General features: G+C 41.2%; 1 protein-coding gene across 2 annotated transcripts in view; it reads right to left on the bottom strand.

Annotated features, from left to right (window-relative positions):
- Positions 1-1,915: 1,915 nt before the first annotated feature.
- The window catches only part of LOC111578248 (adhesion G protein-coupled receptor A3), a 220,832-nt gene continuing 200,314 nt past the window's right edge, over positions 1,916-22,433 (bottom strand). For both annotated transcript variants that reach the window (XM_023284899.3, XM_055018725.1), the window contains exons 17-19: positions 18,619-18,764; positions 6,494-6,589; positions 1,916-6,106 (exon numbers count right to left, since the gene is read on the bottom strand). In XM_023284899.3, coding sequence (XP_023140667.2) covers positions 4,684-6,106; positions 6,494-6,589; positions 18,619-18,764 — 1,665 coding nt within the window. In that variant the 3' untranslated portion in view covers positions 1,916-4,683. The remainder of the gene's footprint in view (positions 6,107-6,493; positions 6,590-18,618; positions 18,765-22,433) is intronic.

Consider the following 22,433-nt stretch of genomic DNA (forward strand, 5'->3'; position numbering starts at 1 on the left):
ACCAGGTGAAGCTATCCTCCTGCAGATCCATCCATCCATTATCGATACACCACTTAATCCTCATTTGGGTCGTGAGAGGGGGTGAGGGGATGGAGTCTATCCCAGCTGGCTTAGGGTGAAGGCAGGGGACACCCTGGACAGGTCACCAGTCTATCACAGGGCTACACATAGAGACAGACAACATTCACACCTATGGACAATTTAGAGTCACCAATTAAACTCAGCATGTTTTTGGACTGTGGGAGTACCTGGAAAAAACCCACACATGCACACGGAGAACATGCAAACTCCATGCAGAAAGATCCCATGCCCAGGATGGGATGCGAACCAGGGATCTTCTAGCTGCAAGGCGAAGGTGCTAATCACCAAGCCACTGTGCTTTCTGTCTTCTCTTGCTCTTTGATCTCCCTACCTCCCTCTCTCTGCTTCTTTCTTCCCGTAAGCCTCAAACTACCCCCCGCCTCCTTCCTCCCTCCATTCTGTCTCCTGCTCTGCCTCACTCCTCTCCCACCCCGCGAGTCTCCAGCATATTATTTAAGTCAAGGACGGCATTAGCATGACGATCACAGGCTTCTATCACAAGTCTTGTCTGCCAAGACTGGAGCTGGAGGAGCGGGCTTTGCCATTGGATAGCAGAGGGAACTACTAAACATGTAGGGAGTAAAAAGAAAGCGAACAACCAAAGGCACACAGAGACTAGATGACATGATTGGTGAGAAATCAAAGATGACTTCAATTACGTAAGACAAAGCAATACATGCATCTACATACAGAGAAAACATAATCTGTTTATGGGCCATATGCGGGATTGATCTGCATGCTGTCAGGGCAAGTGTTAAGAGATAGGCCTACAAAGAGACTCAGAGATCACGCCCTTCATCATATGTACAGCTCATACATCATTATCTGAAAGCCTCAGAGAAATCAGATCAGACTGTATATCTGAATTCCTTACCATGCATGCAGCACATTGTCTTCACAGGAGCACACAAGCTCTTTATCAGCCACACTCTCACTTCATCTTCCGCCTTCGTCTTCCTCTCTGGCTCCTATTTACAAACCTATTTATTACAACAGGAAATTAAAGCACAGTTAACTGTTTCGTAAACGCACATCTGTGTTACTAAAATCAGATATATTTTTAAAGAAACAGATGCCTTCCTGGGCCAATTTCTCCCTTCGCCAACCCACAGCTGTCTCACCTACTGTGGACTTCAGTCTTACACTTAACAAAACATCCTTTTGCTGTATGTGACTCTCTGTGTTGAGCTGAAAGTGGCAGCACAAAACTGGTTCAAAGACACACTCCAGGAATTCATCTCTGGCAGCCTTGCGTAATATCTACACATGCACCACTGCTGCCAATTGGACACACAAAATATCTTGATATGAGATGTTCATAACTCACCTTTTAGACACAGCCTGCAGTACTTATGTTTGGTCCGGGTCTCATGGCTTTCAGTCACCAGGGAGGAGAGGGGCAGCCGTGTGGCCTTGCAGAGGAAAAAAAAAATCCAGCTGCATATTAAATGTACTCAGGCGTTTCATGGCCTATCAAATCTATGTGGGATTTGATGCGTGGAAGACACACTGTCTCATTTCCTGGGTGCTGTGTGCACACGTGGACACCTGTGCATGTATGTGGACACGATCTGGCCACGCACTGCACGCAACACACACACAGCAGGAGTCAAGCCTGCTATCACTTGAATTCCTCCCCTGTGGTGACTCCATAAGACATGTCAATTTCCATCACGCTGTCAGAAGATATAAACACAGTAGAACTGAGTAGAAAACAACAACAACAAAAAAAAAACAAGCTTTTGCTATCACTCACATTCATCAACACACAAGTTAAATGCACTTTCATGCACACAGGTGGCGGACACATAAACACAAGCCAAAGACGCTCTCATCCGTTGCATGGTGAAAAAATACATTTATTGGAATCTGTGTCAATGTAGAAAAAAGTGAAAACTGGCTTTAGGTTTTGTCACAGTACCACAGGTGAATATTCCAGCAGCTGTCTGGTGAGCTGAAACTAAGCCAGCAAGCTTGTTTAGGGCAGTACATCTGCTACTGATGACAACAGAGAAGGCGGCCTGCGATACCAAACACATCGTCTCACAGACACTGAGAAGCTCAGGCTGCTCCAAAGACACACCACCAGCAAATACACATGTTGTACAGCAATTAACCTAGACCAATGTTCTCTCCGTTTAATATGGGTTTTGTGGGACAGGCCTGATTTTGTTGTGATACTGTTACAAATCCCTTTCCAATAACTATAAGCCAGGGCCGCTGACTGCCAGCATCCAAGGTGGCTCAAAGGAGCTTGTATTGTATGATCAATTGTGGGCCTATATTTTATAACTCATAAGTTGGGTCTGTAATGTCCCATTTTGTCCAAGACCCTGGAAATAACTCCAGTGGCCCTGTGCAAAGCTATGAGGATCATGCATCATCGCTGATGTCTACTGGGGCCTCCTTCCACTATTCACAGCCTGCCATTTAAATAAAGGGAGTATCACATTAGTGTTTCACTTTTATTCTCTGCAAAGTCACTTTTTTAATGCAGGGATTTCTGTCTGAACTAATATTTCTATTATAAACTCACTGTTTTCTGGCAGGCCAAACGTTATTATGGGTAGTGCATTTCTATTTCTGATAGGACAGGATAAGTCTCACAACACATAGCGAGTTTGCATACTTTATGAAGTCAACAGAAAAAAGGCATTTGAAAACAAGAAGGACATTTCTAAACTCAGATACTGAGTATTAACATTGAGAGGTCAGTTTTTTCCCCATACAACTTTCTTTACATATAGACTTATTTTATTCTTAAATATCTTAAATCTCATATAAAATAATTCATCAGAAACCGATTCTATATACACAGACAAGAGTGCACAAGATGGATAAAGAGATGGTGTGCATGCTGAGGTGGTTTTCGCTAGAGCGGGGTTAGCTGTGAGATTATATGCGCTGCGCTGTGTTGCCTTTTCTGACGAAATGTATGACTGGTTTTGTCTGGAGCATCATATTCAATACCATCATTCATAAAACAAACAAGTGCTTCTAAATCAATACAGAGGCTCCTTTGCCTTCACTTCTGAATGGCAATTCTTCAAAGAGAATGTGACCTTCATGGTAACCAAAGAATGATCCATACTTCAACCTTGTCTCTCTTGACACAAGTTATCTACCAAAGCAGAACAATACATTTTTCTGGACTGGATTCCAGGATAAATCTCAGCTTAAAGTCTTGCTGAATGGAGGTTATCAGGGAGAAAATAGTACAGTATTCATTGGAAAAAAGGAGTAACCCAAGAATTTGAATAAAATAAAACATGACAAGCTGCAACAGTTGTATCGGCTCAAGGCAAATAAAATGCTTATGGACAGGCATTCATTTACACTATTAAAATATAGCTACATACAGGCATGCATGCTTTGTGGCTTTCATAAGACAAGTTAAAAATAAATAAAGTATAAAGGGATGTTCTCTCGATTCCATGTCTTTTTTTTTTTTTTTTTTTAGCTTTGGCCAATACATAGTGAGGTTGACATGTTATTAGTTTCTATTAAGAGTGAAAATAGTCGGACATCATTGATGTTTAAGCAGCTTGTTGTTTTTCTATGACCACACAAAAAGGTTGATTGATTTTACAAAGAGTCATATGCAGATTTTCTATTGTCACATGAAGCATGTGCAAGCTAAGCTGAAGAGAATAAAAACACTTGTTTGGCAATGAACTCGCTGTGAGTACCTGGCTCTATGTGGCACAACGTTTATAAAAAACTGCACTGGATCCAGCGACTCATTGACACCAACTCTCTATTCACAATGGCCTGGCTGTTGATGTGCTGTTATTTACTTTTCTCCAGACAAAAAAAAAGGAAACACAATAGTGAAGACATCATATAGACAGCACAATCAATACCAACCTGGGGAAGAGGACGCTTAATTTCACTTCTTTTACTGTTGCTTTGAGTTTTCACAACTTTACTGGCACCCACACATCTCTGGCAAGCGACAGTATCTTTGTATATTATGTAGAAAATCTCTAGTAGATATTCACAGTTGCTTGACTGAATGGCAAAAGTACCCATGAAGTCTAAAATTGCTGGTTTAGTCATCTAAAACATGGATGCCAAGAGTTCTTTAAAGTACTGGAGGTTCACTGTCATAGTAGACCATTGATGGATTCAGGTTCAAAGTGTAAAAAAATCTTGCAGCGTGTTGCCTTTGAGCACTAACACACATATTCATACGTACAACCATTCATTTTCTTGTATTTTTATATATATATATATATATATATAGAGAGAGAGAGAGAGAAATAGATCTGTAGTAATATGGAACAGTGGAAATACCTTCAATTACATCTGATGGCATGATGTGACACATTTCACAAATTCTTTGTGATGGAAGAGATTCTGTTCTGTCTATGGATGCTCTTTAGGAAGCATTTGCATGATATCAGATTTCTGTACAGTAAAACAGTACACATAAAAACATGAGGACATTAAAATAAAAATATCCCACGCTGATTGTGATGTTTAAAATGTTTTTCAATTCTTTTTTTTTTTTTTTTTTAAATTCTAGAAAGGGAGGCGAATGTTTATTTTGGCAGGACGAGGCAGGAGAGCTGCCTTCATCCCCTGTTTTTCCTTCTCACACTACACAGTAGTTTCATTTTTCCAGGGTCCAGTGCGTATATTTCCTGTGCTGTCCGAGGTGTACAGGAGTCCTTCATGCAGGCCCCCTTTTAGAATCCCATTCTGATTGGGGGGGTTCTGGGGGTAGGATTGTCTGCGCGGGGCGTGCATCTCCAGATGGTGATGTGCTGCTAGCGGGTCCTCCTCACCTACCTTGCCGCAGCCACACAAGAAGACGCCTGTTTCTCCTGCCTCTCCTGGACACAGAGAGGGGAAAAGGTCTGCCTTGGCACAGCAGATATGCCTGTGGCAGGGATTGTGGCATGCCAGGGACTCGTGTGTGGCTGCAGCAGCGTGGCATGTGTGGTGCCCATCGTGATGGCCCTCGTGGGCCAGATGTGGGCAGATGTGGGCGTGACGCTCGTGTGTGCTGTGGGGGCTGTCAGTGTGTGAGCTGTGCACGCTGCCTCCGTCCCCGCTCGAGGGGATGTGATAGGCGTACTCCCTCTCACCCCCTGCTCCACAGGAGGCAGCCCCAGCTCTGCGGCTGAAGTGACGGCCTTTAGTCCTGCTGCTCTTTAGGCAGGGATGCAGCTGGATTCCCGGCCGGTAACCCTCTGGGTCAGCATGTAGCAGCACATGTGTGGCTGCAGGCTCCTCCTCCATCAGCTGCTGGCTGTGCAGTGCGGCGCAGCATGGGGTCACCGGTGCCAGACACGTCACGTGGTTTTGTGAAGACGGAAGGGCAGCGTGTTTACAGTGACCTAAGCCGCCATGACCGCAGCCTATCAGTGCTTTCCCCTGACATGGTGAGTCATGGTGGCAGTGGCTGTGACCATGGCTATGTCCTGGGGTATCTCCATTCACGTTGACCTTGGGCCGTGCCTGAGCAGGTCCGTGGGCGCCGGAGCAGGCGTTGGCGTGTCGTCCGGGACAACAGGAACACCAGCAATGCCAGACATCATCCCGCTTGGCACAGTGATGAATGAGGATGAAGAGACCGAGGGTAACGGAGAAGGCACCGTACAGGCAGCTGAAGATCATGTCCAGGAAGTGGCCCTGGGACACAGCCAGCGCTCCGAAAGTCCATGTGGCCAGGAACAGGAAAAGTGTGAAGGCCGCCGTGCGTAGCTGAGCCTTGAAGGAGTGCTCATTGGCCAGCAGTGCGGGGTTGATGGGAACTCCCGGGCAGCCGGCAGGGCAGTGGCTCCCGCTGGCGGAGGCTGCCAAGGCTCCAGGCTCGGCCCCCTGGTGGCAGTGTGTCGGCACATCGACGGCAGCAAGCCTCTGCTGTTCCTCTGTCAGCTGCTTGAGCTCATACTTCTTTTCGGGGTGTCGCCGCAGCTGAATGAAGGTGCAGAGGAAGTAGATGCAGGTCACCAGGACTATGAAGGCCACGGGGCCGAAGAAGGCTCCAAGGCTGGGCTCCCATGCCATCCAGCAGCTGCAACACACATGAGTACCAATGCATTTTAATAGTTTGATTATTGTCCATACAGAAACACTGAACAATAAAACTCTATTATCTGTTTCCAATTAAATGTTGAACACACATACACTGCACACAGATCGTTGGTGTGCTGTTTACTTAGCAGAGAAAAACTCATTTAAATATGCATTCATCAAAGAGATGTCAAGTGTAAAGAGGAAACTGTGTCGATAGATGCTGTCCATGTAAACATACATGCAACTTAGCTTGAAAAAAATCAAACAAGGTTTATTTCGGGAAGTAATTAATGAGGGAAAACACAGTTGAGTTACATTAAATGGTGCGAAACATCAACAGAGGGTTTGATTTAACCTTGAGAGCAGAAGCAAATCTAGGACTTACTATGGCGCTTGCTCCCCGCTGCCATAGTTGTCTATATTGACAGCTGCCGTGACCCCGCAGATGATGAGGGGCACTCCTCCACTGACTAAATAAAATCTGTGAGGTTACAGAGGAAAGAACAGAGATAGAGAGAGTGAGACAGCATGCGTGAGAAAGAGTGTTTGCTGAAAAAAGGCATTTACAAATCCAGCATCTCACATCTGGATTACAACAACATGCTGTCAAAAATAAGACTGAGATACACAGGGGAAAGATAATGACCAAAACACCCAGACAAACAAAGTGACAGATGAAATTATGGATTTGTGCAGTGAGTGAAGCTCTTGGCTGACCCCAAATAACTCTGTATTAACTCAACTTAAGTGTATTGTCTCAACTATAATAACAAACCATGACACAAGGGAACAGGCATGGGAACATATCCTTTGTCCAAATATGAGCATCTTGAGAAAGAAACAAAACAAGGTCACTGATGTGTAGCTTTCGAGCTCGTCAGCCGGTTTGTGATCACGCTCTCTGGGAGCCATCACACCAACAATTTTGTTTTATTGCTGCGAACCTAAGTGTAAATTTTACGATATAAACAAATGTGTTTCCCGTCGATGGCAGCACGATGAACTTGTCAGCAGTCGTTTCTGCAATTTATGGGCTATTCATTATAGCTCAGCAGATGAGAAGAGAAACCTGGATTTGAGCAGAGCAGAAGGGGGATAGCGGATTTAAATTGGCTTATCAAACGTTAGAAATTTCTGACGTCTTACTGATAAAAAAAACCTTTCAGTTTGAGCTTGCATCCTCAGGTTAGCTTAAATAATTTTTTACAAAGTAAGTCGGTGTAGTGTGAATAGCAATTATCCCAGCTTTCCAAACAGAGTTGAGCTGCATTTAACAACACAGGGGGATTTGTTGATTCCAGTGCCTATGAGACAATGAAACACAACTTTGGAAGGTCGGATTGAGTTGTAGAACCATTAGTTTGAAATGCTATCAGATGACAAAACACTGCACAGCTGATCATAATGCTATGAGGCAGGATTTTACAAGTTTAGAAAGTAATTGCTGTAGTAACTAGAAAAGCACTAGAAATGCAAAGTTTGTTTATTAGTTATCGATGATCAGAAATCACAGCAGCACAGAGAACGTGGGAATTTAATATAGATGTACCCACAAAAAAAATGACCTTGCGCTGAGCACAGGCGTGTGTTATGTATGTGTACCTGGTGTACAGATACCGAATCGTATGACCTAAATATGTAGCGGGCAGCAGGAATTGATGGGATTCAGAAACTTCCCTATAATTTAATCGATTGTTCCTTGTATCATTTCCGATGGATAAGTCCAAGTACGCAGTGGTTGATTTGTAGTAGGATTGCAATCGTGATCATCAGTAGGCAGCTGACGTAGTGTTCATTTGTTGTCATAGTTACAGTGATGCCGTGCTCACAATGATACAGAAAACTTTAACAAATCCGTGGATCCAGACTATAAGCTGCATCACTGCCAAAATCAAATCACTTGTTCCTTGTGTCATTTCTGACTTTCCCTGAAAATTTCATCCAAATCCGTCTGTTTTTGAGCAATTTTGTGAACAGACAGACAGACACACAGACAGGCAAACAGACAAACAAACCAATGCCAACCGTCACATAGAGTAATAATTTTGCTGCAAAGATTATAAGACGATAGAAGTGCACGGTTCAAATTGCAATGTACTCTAACAAGAAAGTTGTACTTGCCCGGTTTGCACCAAAGCCCCTGCAACAGCTGTCATTTTCAGATTTCATAAGACGTCATGTCTACCCTACTATATTGATAGTTTCAGATATATCACATTAGCCTCGATATCAAGCATACAGTTTGTATTGTGAAATTGTTGTGTTTTTACATGTATCTCACCATAAACTGCTGGCAGTCGAGATGTCTTTCACAGTTGTGTATTGAGACTGTTTAGAATTTGGCAACATTAAAACATGATGACTTAGAAGTAAGGGGAAATATGTACTCAGTGTTTGACAAAATACCTGTCATTATTTTATCCACTGAAATGTACACACAAAGTAGTTTACTTAAAGGGTTGTCCAACAAGGGAAATGTTTGCCCATCCACACCTCACCCCTCTAATAATTGCCCCCTTGAAGGCCACTTTGCCTTGGGCCCCCCAGAGCCTAGGGTCACTACTGTTTACTTGGTATTCAACCAAACTTGCATGCATGTTTTGACCACAACTTTTGAATCTTTTTGATGAAAAGCAAATCTATTATTTTCTGTTAATTTTTCAAACGTGTCATTCAGCGTAAGTCTAATGCTGGAGACAATGCAGACATTTGCTCTAGTTTCCAAACTCCCTTTCGTGCAAACAGAAACAACTAGAATCATCAGAAAGTTCTGCTGTTGATTTTGATATGCAGCAGGCCCATATTATGAAACAAATAGGACTTTGTGCTTATTCAGCTGAGATGCAGGAGTGTGAAAAAGGATGAAGCAATTAGTAAAGATATTACTTTGCAGAAGTTTGATCTGTCTTCATAACATTACTACTTCAGCAGGTACAAATATGCATAATTACTAAGCCCCGATTCTGCTTTTTCTTGTGAAACAATATCAACACATCTATCATCTAAGCAATCGCTGATAGTAACGTATCTATCAATGATTGAACTGCATAGATAATAACATGCTGATTTTAGCATATCTGTACATCTGTTCAAACAACAATACTGGGTGTGGACATGGACATACAGCTGCTTGATGGTTGTAACTTAATTTTATTGTAAATTTAAAGTTATTATTCTCACTGACACATCACACTGACAAGCAACTGGCATTGTTGGAAAGGTCAGGTCATGCAGTTTCATTTGATGTGTGCTACACTTTACTCCAATAAATACTTTGAGAGCAACTGAGGAGACCAAGAAGGAAAAATCTAGACGCAAGGGTTAACTATGCATTTTTGTGAAGTAAAAGAGATGCTGATCTTAAAATTACCCAGTTAAAGGAAGATTACATAACGTCCATCCATCCATCCATCCATCCATCCATCCATCCATCCATCCATCCATCCATCACTTAATCATCATTAGGGTCCCAGCTGACTTAGGGTGAAAGCAGGGGACACCCTGTACAGGACAAGCACACTCACATTCACACCTACAGACAATTTAGCATGCACAGGGAGAACATGTAAACTCCACACAGAAAGATCCCAGGTCCAGGCCAGGGATCTTCAAGCTGCAAGGCTGCAATTTTAACCACTGAGCAACTGTGCAGCCCCTCACATAAGGTCATCAGAGAAAAAAAAAACCTATAACAACATTGGTAGAAAGTTGTGAAGAGAATCTAATAAAGTATGATCTTAACAACACTGCAGCAGGGTATGGCCCTGCAGGGTATGACCCTGTTTAGCTCTGTTTATACTGCGTCAAATTAAATGTTCCCAAGACAGATGTTCTGATGTTAACTGGGAAACAGTCTGTATTTACTCTGCTACTGCAGGTACACTTTTAGTATGGTGGCATAGGTGTGAACAACAAAATTCACAGCAAGGATAGTATGAGCCTTAAGAATTCAGTTCAGAAACAAAGCTAATCCCTCCCAGCGACTCCATCCCTGCACTGTCCTTGTCGTTTCTCTCTGCACTGTCATCCACTTTCCGATATAACACTATGCTATTTCCTCTTCCGTCCTGGTCAATCTAAGCCTCTGTCACTACTCTAACCTTTCTCCACCACTCCATCTTCCTCCATCTTCATCCTCAGTTTCCCGTCTTCCATCCCTTCACATTGTGTCTCTTTCTCTCCCTCTCTCTCTTTTCACAGCAGCCATCCCCGAAATTCAATTACAATCAAGATGTTTGTCTAGGGTGTGTGTGTGTATATGTGTGTGTGTGTGTGTGTGTGTAAGGGGGGGCATTACCGGCCTGTCAATGTTTTTGAGTGGAACAGTTCCCTCGGGGGACCCTCCTCCAACAGAAAGCCATTAACACATCCGTCAGCCAGATAAACATAAATGAGAAGAACTAGTAGATGTTAAAGCCCCCTACGCTTTCTAACCCTCACTCCCCTGCATCCCCTTTAGGAATGCCAGCTTCTGTATCCCAGAGACTGTTCCCAAGAAAAACATGTGTTGTGTACACGCAGAAACTGTATCTAGCATGAATGATCAATTACAGCCTTCTTGCTGGCCTGTTTCTATGCAAAAAAGGTGCTCCATCACATTAAAACTCTGGTCAATGCACTCACTCTTGCATGAACACACACACACACGCTTTCTTGTTGGCTGTTCTATTAAGGAGGCCTTCAAAGTCTGACAAAATGGCTGCATATGCAGAGTTGCGCTTTTGAGTGAGTTTAGGAACAGCAATGATCTGATATAAATAGACCCTGAAGTGGCTTTTAGCCAGCAGCTACACAGTGACTCCCCTCCCATCCTTGTTCCCCTGCTTATGCACTGTCCTCTCCCTGGACCTGGTCCAGGATATACATAGCACAGCTGGGGACAACTGATGGTCATATCCAGCTCCAGCACAGGGCAAAGGCTTATGGGTAAAACTGGAGGATGCTACAATAATGTATGCACTCAGGTTAAAGTACCTCCTGCAGGTTTGGATACCCTTTAATGGACAAAGTGACCTGACTCTAAAGTGACAGATCCCACATTTTGGAAAGTACAGCATTCACATTTGCTTGCCAAGGATTGGTGCCGCAGCATTGAAGGTCCCACATGATAACCCCTTTAAACAAATTAATGTAAATCTCTGTGTATTTCAAGGTTCAGCCAAAATACTGCACAGATAGCCAATTTTACCATGTCTATAATACTACTGGTTTTATCTCTGTCCCAAGCGGGCTGTTTCAATATTTGTAGCTTTACATCCAACTGAGCTGCTGGAGGCACATGGCAATGTTTGTGTGGCAGGTTATCAAAGGCAGAACTACACAACTCTGCCTTTGGCCTGACATTCTTACCTTAACCAAAGTCAACAGTCTAACCCAAATTCTATAGCAATCTACAGGTATCTACAAAGCACATCAATAGAACTATGCTTCAGGAGGGAGAAACACTCTGCTTTGTCTGCATTTCTTTAGACCAATCACAACTGCCTTAGGTGGTACAAAGGCCAAGATGGTTCAACGGTGCCACTGCCAGACAGTGAAGGGGGAATTATTTTTGTTGAACATTTGCATGTAGGGAGTTAGGCATTAAAATGGATATTTTAGCAAAAGAACATAATTATAGGGGAAAGAAACTGTCCATGTTCGTACTCATAGGCTGCTGCCTTTTCCTGTAGTGGAGGGGTATTTAAAAACAGTTCATCTCAAGTAGCACAAGGGAGGAGAAAGCTCAGATTATCCAAACCTTATCCAATCTCATTACTCACATCCTCATTTACCAGTCAATGTGGTAGCATTTTCATTAATATTAAAGAGTTTTCATCAGATATTTTGCAAAAAGAAAACGTGCCGTCATCGGGGGCTAGAGCTTATCCTGTTGTGACATCACAAAAGACTGCTCATTCAGAGACACATTCAGAGTTTAATGTCAGTACTGACATCTGGTGAGAAATACTTTAAATGACATTTAACAGATATCGGAGAATCTATACTAGAAGTGAAAGTAGTAAATGGGCTTCACAAAGCATCTTCTTACCTGGGTCATTCTAGAATTGGAGGAAATTTTACGTCCCACCCATCAAATTTCAAAAAAATCCATGTACAAAATACAAAAACATGCAGTTGGTGTGTAAATGTACTTGTCCTGAGACCAAATCTAAAAAAAAACAAGGAGAAAAGAATGTTTGAAAATGATTTTTAAAATACCAAATAAGTCTGGAGTTCTAACTAAAATGCCATTTTTCTCCTGTCCTATCCCAATGGTGATCAAATTGAATCACAAATAAAACCGTTAAAATAAAACCTAAATCTCCTTTTTTGATATTATGTTTTTATTGATGTCTCTTGTAATTGTGGAAACATCTTTTCAAATCAAGATAATATTTAAAGTAACAATGATTATGCATGGAACGTGTGTCCCTCAACAGCCCTGTTAGCATAATTTTTTAGCAGGTAGAAAAAGAAGAAAACAGTGAATCACACGATAGGCTAAAATTAAAATCATCAAACAGCTTCCAAAGAATGGGTAGAGCAAAGCTATATCCTCTTTTCTATTTTTCATATTTTCAAAACATTGTCAGCCTTGGTTGAATGTCTCACTCTCCCTCCTGCATGGTATCAGGAAAAGACAAATTCTTTTTACTTTTTTCTTTACTTTTTTCCATCAGTAAGTTTGTCCTGTTGGTCAGCAGTAACAGTATCAAGCATCAACAATATCTAGCCTCTACTCCTGAGAAAAAGCTAACATTAGCATGGATTAGCAACCCTGTTACTGTGATTAGAGTAGGGTTAGCAAACAACAAATAAAACATGGAATAAAAATGGTACCATTGATGTGTAAGCTGAGCCAATCAAGCCTTTGGTAGTTTATTACCTATTATTGATGAATATGTAGCAGAAAACTGTAAAAGACAAGGTTTATTTTTCAAAACATTTGAATCCCAAATTTCCTCCAATTCTGGAATGAGCGACCTAGTGGTTTACTTAGCACTTTATTAAGACTTAACACTTTAATTTTGCCTCTCTTTAACAAGCAGGGGTTCAGGGATTTTTCCCAAGGTCACCTCAGCAAAACATCATAAATGTTCTTTTATAGTATAACCCTGCTTTAGAGGAATGATCTGCACCAATCACACCAGATGACTGTCACTTTATAGCGTGAACGGAGGCATTTCAGGTGTGTCAGCCAACACTGTGGTGCAGATTTTTGACAAAGGTCAGTGTGACGGCAGCTGGATACACCATCAGACACTGTCAGGAGTGGAAGGACAGGAAAAGAGGTAGATGCGGAGGAATGGGTTGGTTGTTGGGAGGGGGGAGAAATTGATTTGTCTCCAGCTGCTAAGTCTCATTGCATGAGCCTGTCTGACGGGGAGCATTACAGTCAATCACTGTGGATCAACTCGACTGCTGCGCCACATGATCCCTCTGCCTGCCCCCAGACAAATTATCTCATTCACAAGCAGTGCATGATGGGAGAGCCTCGAGAACATTCCATATTAAACCCCCCATTCACACAGGTGGCCGAGGATTTGCTTTGCAAGGAAAGTGCTGCTTATAGGTTGAGGGGATCCATATCAGGTGGGGTCCTTATCCTCAGAGACTGTCAGTGACTCTTCAGGAATACATTGTTGAGCAGATTCTAGTTTTATTAATGTCAGACATATGATATTGCCCCTTTATAGATTTTTACAGATATTACTTTCAGGTGGAATGGGCGATAAATGCCCATGTGAGTACTGCATGTGCCACAAAAATCCTCGAAAACACTCGACACAAAGCAAGTAAGGCATTCCAGCAGGGTTCACGTCCAATGCAACTCACATGAATAAATAATGTTTTTGTGTGAGGTCATCCGCTATATCTTCCCCAAAATATTTCTGAAAGTTCAAGAAAATCCGAGCAACTGAGACACTCCTTGATGCTCTCCAAAAGCTTTAAGAATGTGACACATTAAAACTGAATACAAGATTAAATGACAAACACACATTTGTTCCGCTGTACCCTCTGCTTGCCTCTCAAACCATCCTAATAGGATTTCTCATCGAGGCTTCTGCAGCTCTGCAGCACAGTCGCAATGTGCATTAGAGCTCACCCAGCACCTTCTCACCGCAGAGGAAGAGCGCTGCATGTGTCCAAAAACTGATCCTCTTTAACATGCCAAATGTTGGGAGTAAGCAGAAAAGGAATGAAATGATTGAGGGGGGAAAAAAAATCACTAAAAGCAGAAATTCAATGTGATGTGTGTCGAAGCCAATGTGAATTAAATGGGTCATAAGGCTAAACACATTTAGATTTGTGATAAAGCTTCTGGCTCTGGAGCCTCCTGGGTGGTCGAGGTAATTAGTTGTAGCAATGGGGTGATGCCATGGTAACAGGTTGTTTAAGGTATTCACTTCTTCCTCCTTCCTCCTCCTGCTCCTTCTGACTTTCATCTGCCCTCCATTCTTCGTACTAAATCTTGCAGTGCAGTGGGAAGCCTCAAACAGAATAACTGAGCCAAAACATTTACTACACACCCACCTCAGCTATTTCCACCAATAAATGCCTGTAAGAATGCTTCTATACCTATGAGAAAACTGTACAATATGAAGTTTCTTTCAGTTCAGGCAGTAGCCAGTCCATATGTGCATGTATCATTTTTAAAGCACCTATCATATAAGGCACTTTATTGGTTATTTGGATGTTTCTTTTCCTTCTGAACACAAATATGTCTATATGTGCCTTTGAATCATATTATATATCAATCTGTCTTACAATTAATACAATTACAAGTACATGTGGTTGGGAGTTACTGTGCTACAGCTTACAAAGCTTCAGATAATGGTGATGACAATGCTTGCAGTAATGCGATTAAAACAGCTGCTCGTTAGTCCTCTATAGTTCCCTCAGGCTAAACACTGCTGCATTCAGACTGCTTTAATTAAACTCTTTCTGAAGTTCTCTCAGTTAAGTTGGAAGACCAGACGAGTTTAGACAAGGTTTTACTGAAGGCTGCTCACGAGTGACATAAATAGTTATCCGTATTATGTCAACTGTTATACACAGATACTAGACAGAAGCTTGTCATTCTTGCACTAGTCCCTCTATTAGAGTTATTGTGGCCAAAGTTTGCACCTTGAATGTCGCTTATAAGTACAAAGTCCCAGCTAAATGGGCTTCAATTAAGTCATCTGACAAATTAAAAGAAATTCACTGGACTCCTTTAAACTCTGACATATATCAGTCTGTCACATCAAGTGAATCATCCATCCATCCATTATCTATACACCGCTTAATCCTCACTAGGGTCGCGGGGGGGGGGCTGGAGTCTATCCCAGCTGACTCGGGCGAAGGCAGGGGACACCCTAGACAGGTCACCAGTCTGTCGCAGGGCCACATACAAAGACAAACAATCACTCTCACATTCACACCTACGGGCAATTTAGAGTAATCAATTAACCTCAGCATATTTTTGGACTGTGGGAGGAAGCCGGAGTACCCGGAGAAAACCCACGCATGCACAGGGAGAACATGCAAACTCCATGCAGAAAGATCCCGGGAAAGCCGGGACGCGAACCAGGGACCTTCTTGCTGCAAGGCAAAAGTGCTAACCACTACACCACTGTGCAGCCCTCAAGTGAATCATAACTCTTCAAAACCTGAGAACCAAACATGAGCAAACGTGGGGGAAATCCACAAGGAGAGCCAAATGGTATAAAAGGGAAGATTTGACAGCTATGTCACTATAGAGAGGACAAAGCTAGAGGCGTGAAAGAATGCAGACTGTCTGTGGATGTTTCTGTAGACAAGCGATACATCAACTCATCTGTGTAAAGGCATTGCTGCCCTCTGAGAGGCCCAGCAAACACCTAAAGAGAAGTAGTTCAAATCAAGGCAGACACAAACATGCACATGTTCCAATACATGTCTGAGGATCTCTGCACATGAACACTTATGAAAAAGTAGGTGCAAGGAAAAATGGAAATTGTTGACTTTTTTGACATATCTGAGTACTTGATCCTCTTTGAAAATGATAGATAAAGGTGACATTCTCAAACAAATGACATACAAAGTTGTGGTTATTTTCACAATTTGAATTAAAATAACAGGTTTGTCACATGACTATAGTAAGTATAGTGTGTCATCCTGCCAAGATCTAAAGAGCTCTCAAAGTTCTTCAGAAAAAAATCCAAATTATTACTTATGTGATGATCGGTGTACATTTGTACGTCTGTTTGTTTGTTAGCAACATTACTCAAAAACTGACTAACAGATTTTAATAAAATTTTCAGGGAAGGTCAGAAATGGCACAATGACCAGATGATTCGATTGTGGCAGTGATGCAGCTTATAGTCTGGATCCACAGATTTGTTAAAGATTTCTGTATCATTGCAAGATAGCGGCACGGCGTAACTGTAACCATGACAACAAGTGAACACTACGAAGCTGCCTGCTGATGATCACATGATTGCAATCCTACTACAAATCAACCACTGTGGACTTAGTGGGACTTATCTGTTGGAGATGATGCAAGGAACATTGATTAAATTGCGGGTGTGTTTCCAAGTCCCATCAATTCCCGCCACCCGCTAGGTATTTAGGTCATGCGATTCAGTATCTGTATATAAAGGACACAAACAAAACACACACCTGTGCTCAGCGCAAGGTCAATTTTTATTAAAGATTTCCTCTGTCAGAAATGATACGACTGAGCAGCCTTGACAGAGTACTACACTCTCTGAGTGCTTTTCTTGTTTGTAATAAACCTTTTTGTTGGAAAAAAAAATGACATTGTGATATTTAGTTTTTCTGTGATCCATCCATTATCTATACACCTGTTAATCCTTATAAGGGTTGTGGGGGCTGGTATCTATCCCAGCTGACTCAGGTGAAGGCAGAGGAGACCCTGGACAGGTCGCAAGTCTATCACAGGGCTACACAGAGAGACAAACAATCACACTCACATTCACACCTATGGAAAATTTAGAATCACCAATTAATCTCAGCATGTTTTTGGACTGTGGGAGGAAGCCGGAGTAACCGGTGAAAACCCACACATGCACAGGGAGAACATGCAGACTCCACACAGAAAGACCACAGGCTGGGACGCAATCTGTGGATCTTCTAGCTTTTTCCTGTGATATATACTGCAACATGAAAATTAAAGCAATTTTCACCAGATGCATTGAATAACTCTATTTGGAAAGAATTCTACATGATTGGGGTGATTTTTTAGGGCAGTGCATCTGCATTGAAAATACTAAACAATTTGAAAATTAATTAATTTAATGGTTTAACAGTTTAGTCGTGTTGCCTTGTGTGGTGGCAACATACACAATTTTGACACAATTTAGCTGGTTTTAGGGATTTTTTTTTCTTTCTGTAGCTGAAATGTTTCTGTATAAATCATGAGGCTTTTCTTTTTGTGACCAAATCCTCCTTGTGTTTCCCTGTTTGTCCCGTTTTTCACTCATTTTGCTCTGCACATGTAGAACCTGCATGTCAACAAAGTCAGTGTCTAGTGAATTAAGTTTGTGTAACCAAGCCTTTAAGTCTTGGGTAAAAGATGTTTATCAGACAGACTTCTCTTGTAAAATAATTGCAAAATAAGTTCTCCTCTTGCAACAAACAGCAAAACAGTTTGATATGTTTCAGTTAATTTGTTTTACTGCACATCACACTTCTTGCTATGTGCCTGTTGGTACTGAAGCACTGCACTGTGCAGGCCTGCTCCAGTACAAGAGAAGTTATTACAAGTGGTTTAGATTTTAGTTGACTGCCAGTTTGTCCAGGACTAGCTACTCCAGCAAATTCAGCACAAGTGCAGACTGCTTCAAACAGTCTAAGATGGTTTCATTCAGATAAGGGGCAAGGGGCCAAACATCCTCCAATATTTCACAAAAAGCAGCAATTCAGTCCAAAGAAAAGAAGACACAAAATTTGTGGCAGAGCTTTTTCTTATTTTGTGCGCTATTCATCATCTCATGATATATCTTTGGAGGGGGCTTGACCCCGTTATATAAAGTATCTAAAACTGCTCCTCTGCAACCAAGTACTATCCAGCAGTAAAATGCCACTAACAAACATCTAATACTGTAATATATGACACAATATGTGAGTCCCAGGGTTCTATTTCATTGCAGAATTCTGAGTGCCGAACCTTTATCTATAATGGGTTTTATTTACATTGTTGCACGGGTACTTTTACAGATGCAAAGGCTTCTTGCACCGCTGCCAGTGACAATAAATGAAGGCTGGGACAGCGCTAGGCTGTGAAAATCTAAAAAGTCTATAGCACATACATCTCACAGTCTCTGTCAAGTCATGCACTGGAAGAAAAAATGAAATAAATAAACAAATAATTGTGCGGTGAACCAGCCCTTGTCCTCTGAAGACACACAGCGGGCAGCAATGGATGGGCAAGAATCATAAAAAACACTGGTCGCACACATACAAAGGCACAGATGCACACAAACATTTTTCCGTCTGGAAGCAGGCAGGGATGTGGAGGGTTGCAAGGACATTTGTGCTTACCTCAATAGGGGCTGTTTAGGGGGCGGAGGTGGGTCACCGTCTTGACTCTGGGGAGGCTTCTTGGTCACCTGCTTATAAATGTTCCTTGCCGTCACCCCGAGCCACAGCATGGTCGACAAAGACGAGTAGTGGAGCACAACCCCAACCTGAGACGGGGTGAAAGAGGGTGCATCGGGTTATTTCTTTGACTTTCTTGAATTTTTGCTCATACATTTACTGTACAGTGAGTCTTGAGTCAGAGTTGATTGATATTCCTGTAACTCAAAGAAAAGATGTTGAGGATGAGCTGCCACTCTTCTCCACAAACACTATCAATGTCACTCCAAGGGTGTCTCCACAGACGTTTTCCTTCAAGACCTGACTGCTTTGTGTTATCCTTCGCTAAAAGACAATAGTACAAGAATGGAAAGGCAGGTTCAAAAAGTGCTATTGAATCATCAAGGTTGTCTGGGATAAGAGCATTATAGTGAGGTTATACTGGTGGATACTGAGCAGCTCCTTATCAGTTGAGTTAGAGGACAAGAGGTGTGTACTGTGCATAACAAATCTGAATATAAATGACAGTCACGTTGACAGCTATCAGCGCGTGAGTGTTTTTTCAAAATGCACTGTACACATATCTCCGTTCCTGCTTGTTTTAATATTCATGAATTATCTTTGAATGGGTGAACTGATCTAACTTTGTTTAAAGGCTTTGCCAGCTCGTAGAAAGAGCTCACAGGCAAGAGAGTTACAGAGGAAAACAGAGAAAGGAGAATAGATGGAGAAAATTAAAATGCACTGAGCCTTTTCTCCACCCAGTCTGTTCATGATGTACTGGCAACCTGAGATACCCAATCAAATGGCTTCTCTCTAGCGTGATAGGCCTAGGGACTGAAGCTAGCGTACCACAGTCGAGACGCTAATTGGAAGTGTCCTTGAGCCGGTTATAGAGAGCACAAAGCGGGTGGTAAGTCAATCACCGCTTCGGAGTTCACACATTTCAGAGCTTCATTAGTGCCAAGAACAGACAGAAAGGAAGTGTGTTTTTAATATGGGTAGAAGGGGAAGGAGGAGTTCTCAAATTAACAGTATGGTAAAGATGGGAGTGCACACACTGACTGTAACCGGCTGATTAATGACCTCAACTCTTTTTTTGCAGTTTCAACAGGCTGATCAAACAAACAACTAGCAGAATGTCAAATTATACCAGTCGGTATTGAGAAAGAAATATAGGCAAAGTTGTCCATCTGGCAGTTTTTCTAAATAGTAATCACACACATGCAGTCTGCACTTAAGCTGTCAACTGCATATGTCACATCCAGAACTAATAAATAACTAACCCAATTTGGCCTCTGAGCCACAGGTCATTTTCAGGGTAGTTTCATTACCTTCACTTTTACACTCGTATCTTGGTCGTTATAAAAGCTAACCTGCCACCATCTTGTTTTTCCAATATTGTCCAAAGCTACAAAGATCTTCCATCAGTTGATATGACAACATTTGCAGATTATTATTTTTTATATACTGTATATATATTATGATTGATTGGCTGAATGATTTCTTTATTTTCGTGTCATGCACACAAGCATGCCCAACCCTCATAGGTTTACAAGATACCAATATACCAGCATTGTGGCAATACATCCAAAACACACATTATCCTGCTGCTCAGTTCTCAAACAAAGTATGTTGCCTTTTATCCCTGGCCCGGCAAAGAAAGTCAGCCATGAAAAAGGTTCCCCTTCTAAAACGTAACTCTTTTTTTTATGGTCATCCAGCCAAAAGAAATCAAAATAAACAGAGGACATCTTACTGAAAAGTACCCCTATGATATCTTTGCATACAGGACAGTAAACAGTAAATGAACCTCATTCTCAACTTCACCTAAACTATACCGCAAACAAAGTCTGTCCTTCTATGGAGTAGCATTAAGCCTCCAAGTCTCTAAAGCAAATGGCAATGTTATATTAGCCTTTATATCAAGGAAAAACATTCATAAAGATATTGTTATTTCGACATGCACTTCACCATTAATGATGGCAGTAGAGACATCGTTTCAGAATTGTGTGGGGAGGATACGAATTTTCTGACTTCAAAGCAGTTTCAGGGTATTTCATTTACTCCTGCTACATTTCCTCACTAAGCGATTTGGATATAATATTATCATTTTAAGCCTAAATATGTTTAAAGTTTCTGATAAAACGGGACATTGCCGATGACTAATTTACGGATTGTCAGGAATTTGAAACTTGAATGATTCATTCAATTTCTACACTTCCTGGCTTTGATAAATGGTGTAAGTTGATCTATTTTTTTCTAAAAGACAACATAAATTTCAAACCCACCGGAGAGTTTTGGGGTAAAGAGAGGTAACTGTAATCTGGTGATATCAGAAGCATGACAGAGAAATACACTAAGACTTAGTAGTATAAAAATATGTGATTAGAGCCTAATAGATTTAAACATCACTGTTTTATTCACTTAGGTATGCATAAGTGCTATCTGTTATTAGTTTGATAAAACAAAGATCTCTGCTAGATACAAAGTATTGGTGTATTATTTTGAAATTACAGTCCAAGTTGATTTTTAGCATTTGGTTTAGATTGACTGTTTGACTTTTATACAATCAAGATGAGCATTCAGAGACAATTATCAACAATGGAATTATCAAACACACTGAAAGAATGCAATTTTAAACTATTGTGACACTGATGAACCAGAAATCTGAAAACAACAGTTCCACTGGCACTGAGTCACCTGGCAAAAGCACTATATGGGTCATTCCAGAATTGGAGGACATTTAACGTCCATCAAATTTCAAGTAATCCACATACAAAATACTAAAACATGTAGTCATTGTGTAAATGTACATGTCCGGAGACCATATGTAAAAAAAAAAAAAAAAAAATAGGTGAAAAAAATGTTTGAAAATATTTTTGAAAATACCAAATAAGTCTGTAGTTCCCCTTAAAAATGCCATTTTTCTCTTGTCCCACCCCCCTGATGGCCAAATGGAATCTCAAATTAAACAGTTAAAATAAAATTCAAATCTCCTTTTTTTTTTGGGTATTATTTTATTCAGTGATATTTCTTGTAATTTTGGGAATATTTTTTTAATCAACATAATATTTTAAATAATAATTATTATGCATGGAATGTGTGCCCTACGACATACACACAGCCCTGTTAGCATGACCTTTCTATCTGGTAGTAGAGGAAAACAGTGAATCACATGATACACTGGAATTAACATCATCCAACAGTTTTCCAAAAGAATGTGTAGAGCAAAGCTATGTCCTCTCTTCTATTTTTCATATTTTCATAATATTGTCAGCCTTGATTGAACGTCTCACTCTACCTCATGCAACCCTGTTATGCATATTATCAGGATAAGACAAATTCTTTTCAATTTTTTCTTTATTTTTTCCATCAGTAAGTTTGTCCTCTTGGTCAGCAGTAACATCTAGCTAAATATCTCACTTCTACTCCTGAGAAAAAGCTAACATTAGCATGGATTAGCAACCCTGTTACTGTGATTAGAGTAGGGTTAGCAGACAGCAAATAAAACATGATAAAAATGGTACCATTGATGTGTAAGCTGAGCCAATCAAGCCTTTGGTAGTTTATTACCTATTATTGATGAATATGTAGCAGAAAATTGTAAAAGACAAGGTTTATTTTTCAAAAAATTTGAAGCCCAAATTTCCTTCAATTCTGGAATGACCCATAGTTTAAAAACATATTTGAGTGAACTGACTGCTTAACAACAGTGTTTTTGTGATACGTGACATTTTGGTCTTTTATTATTGAGTGTTGCCCTGTCCTTTCACCTG

This window comes from Amphiprion ocellaris, chromosome 16, assembly GCF_022539595.1.
Source record: "Amphiprion ocellaris isolate individual 3 ecotype Okinawa chromosome 16, ASM2253959v1, whole genome shotgun sequence".
In the NCBI taxonomy this organism is placed as follows: Eukaryota; Metazoa; Chordata; class Actinopteri; family Pomacentridae; genus Amphiprion; species Amphiprion ocellaris.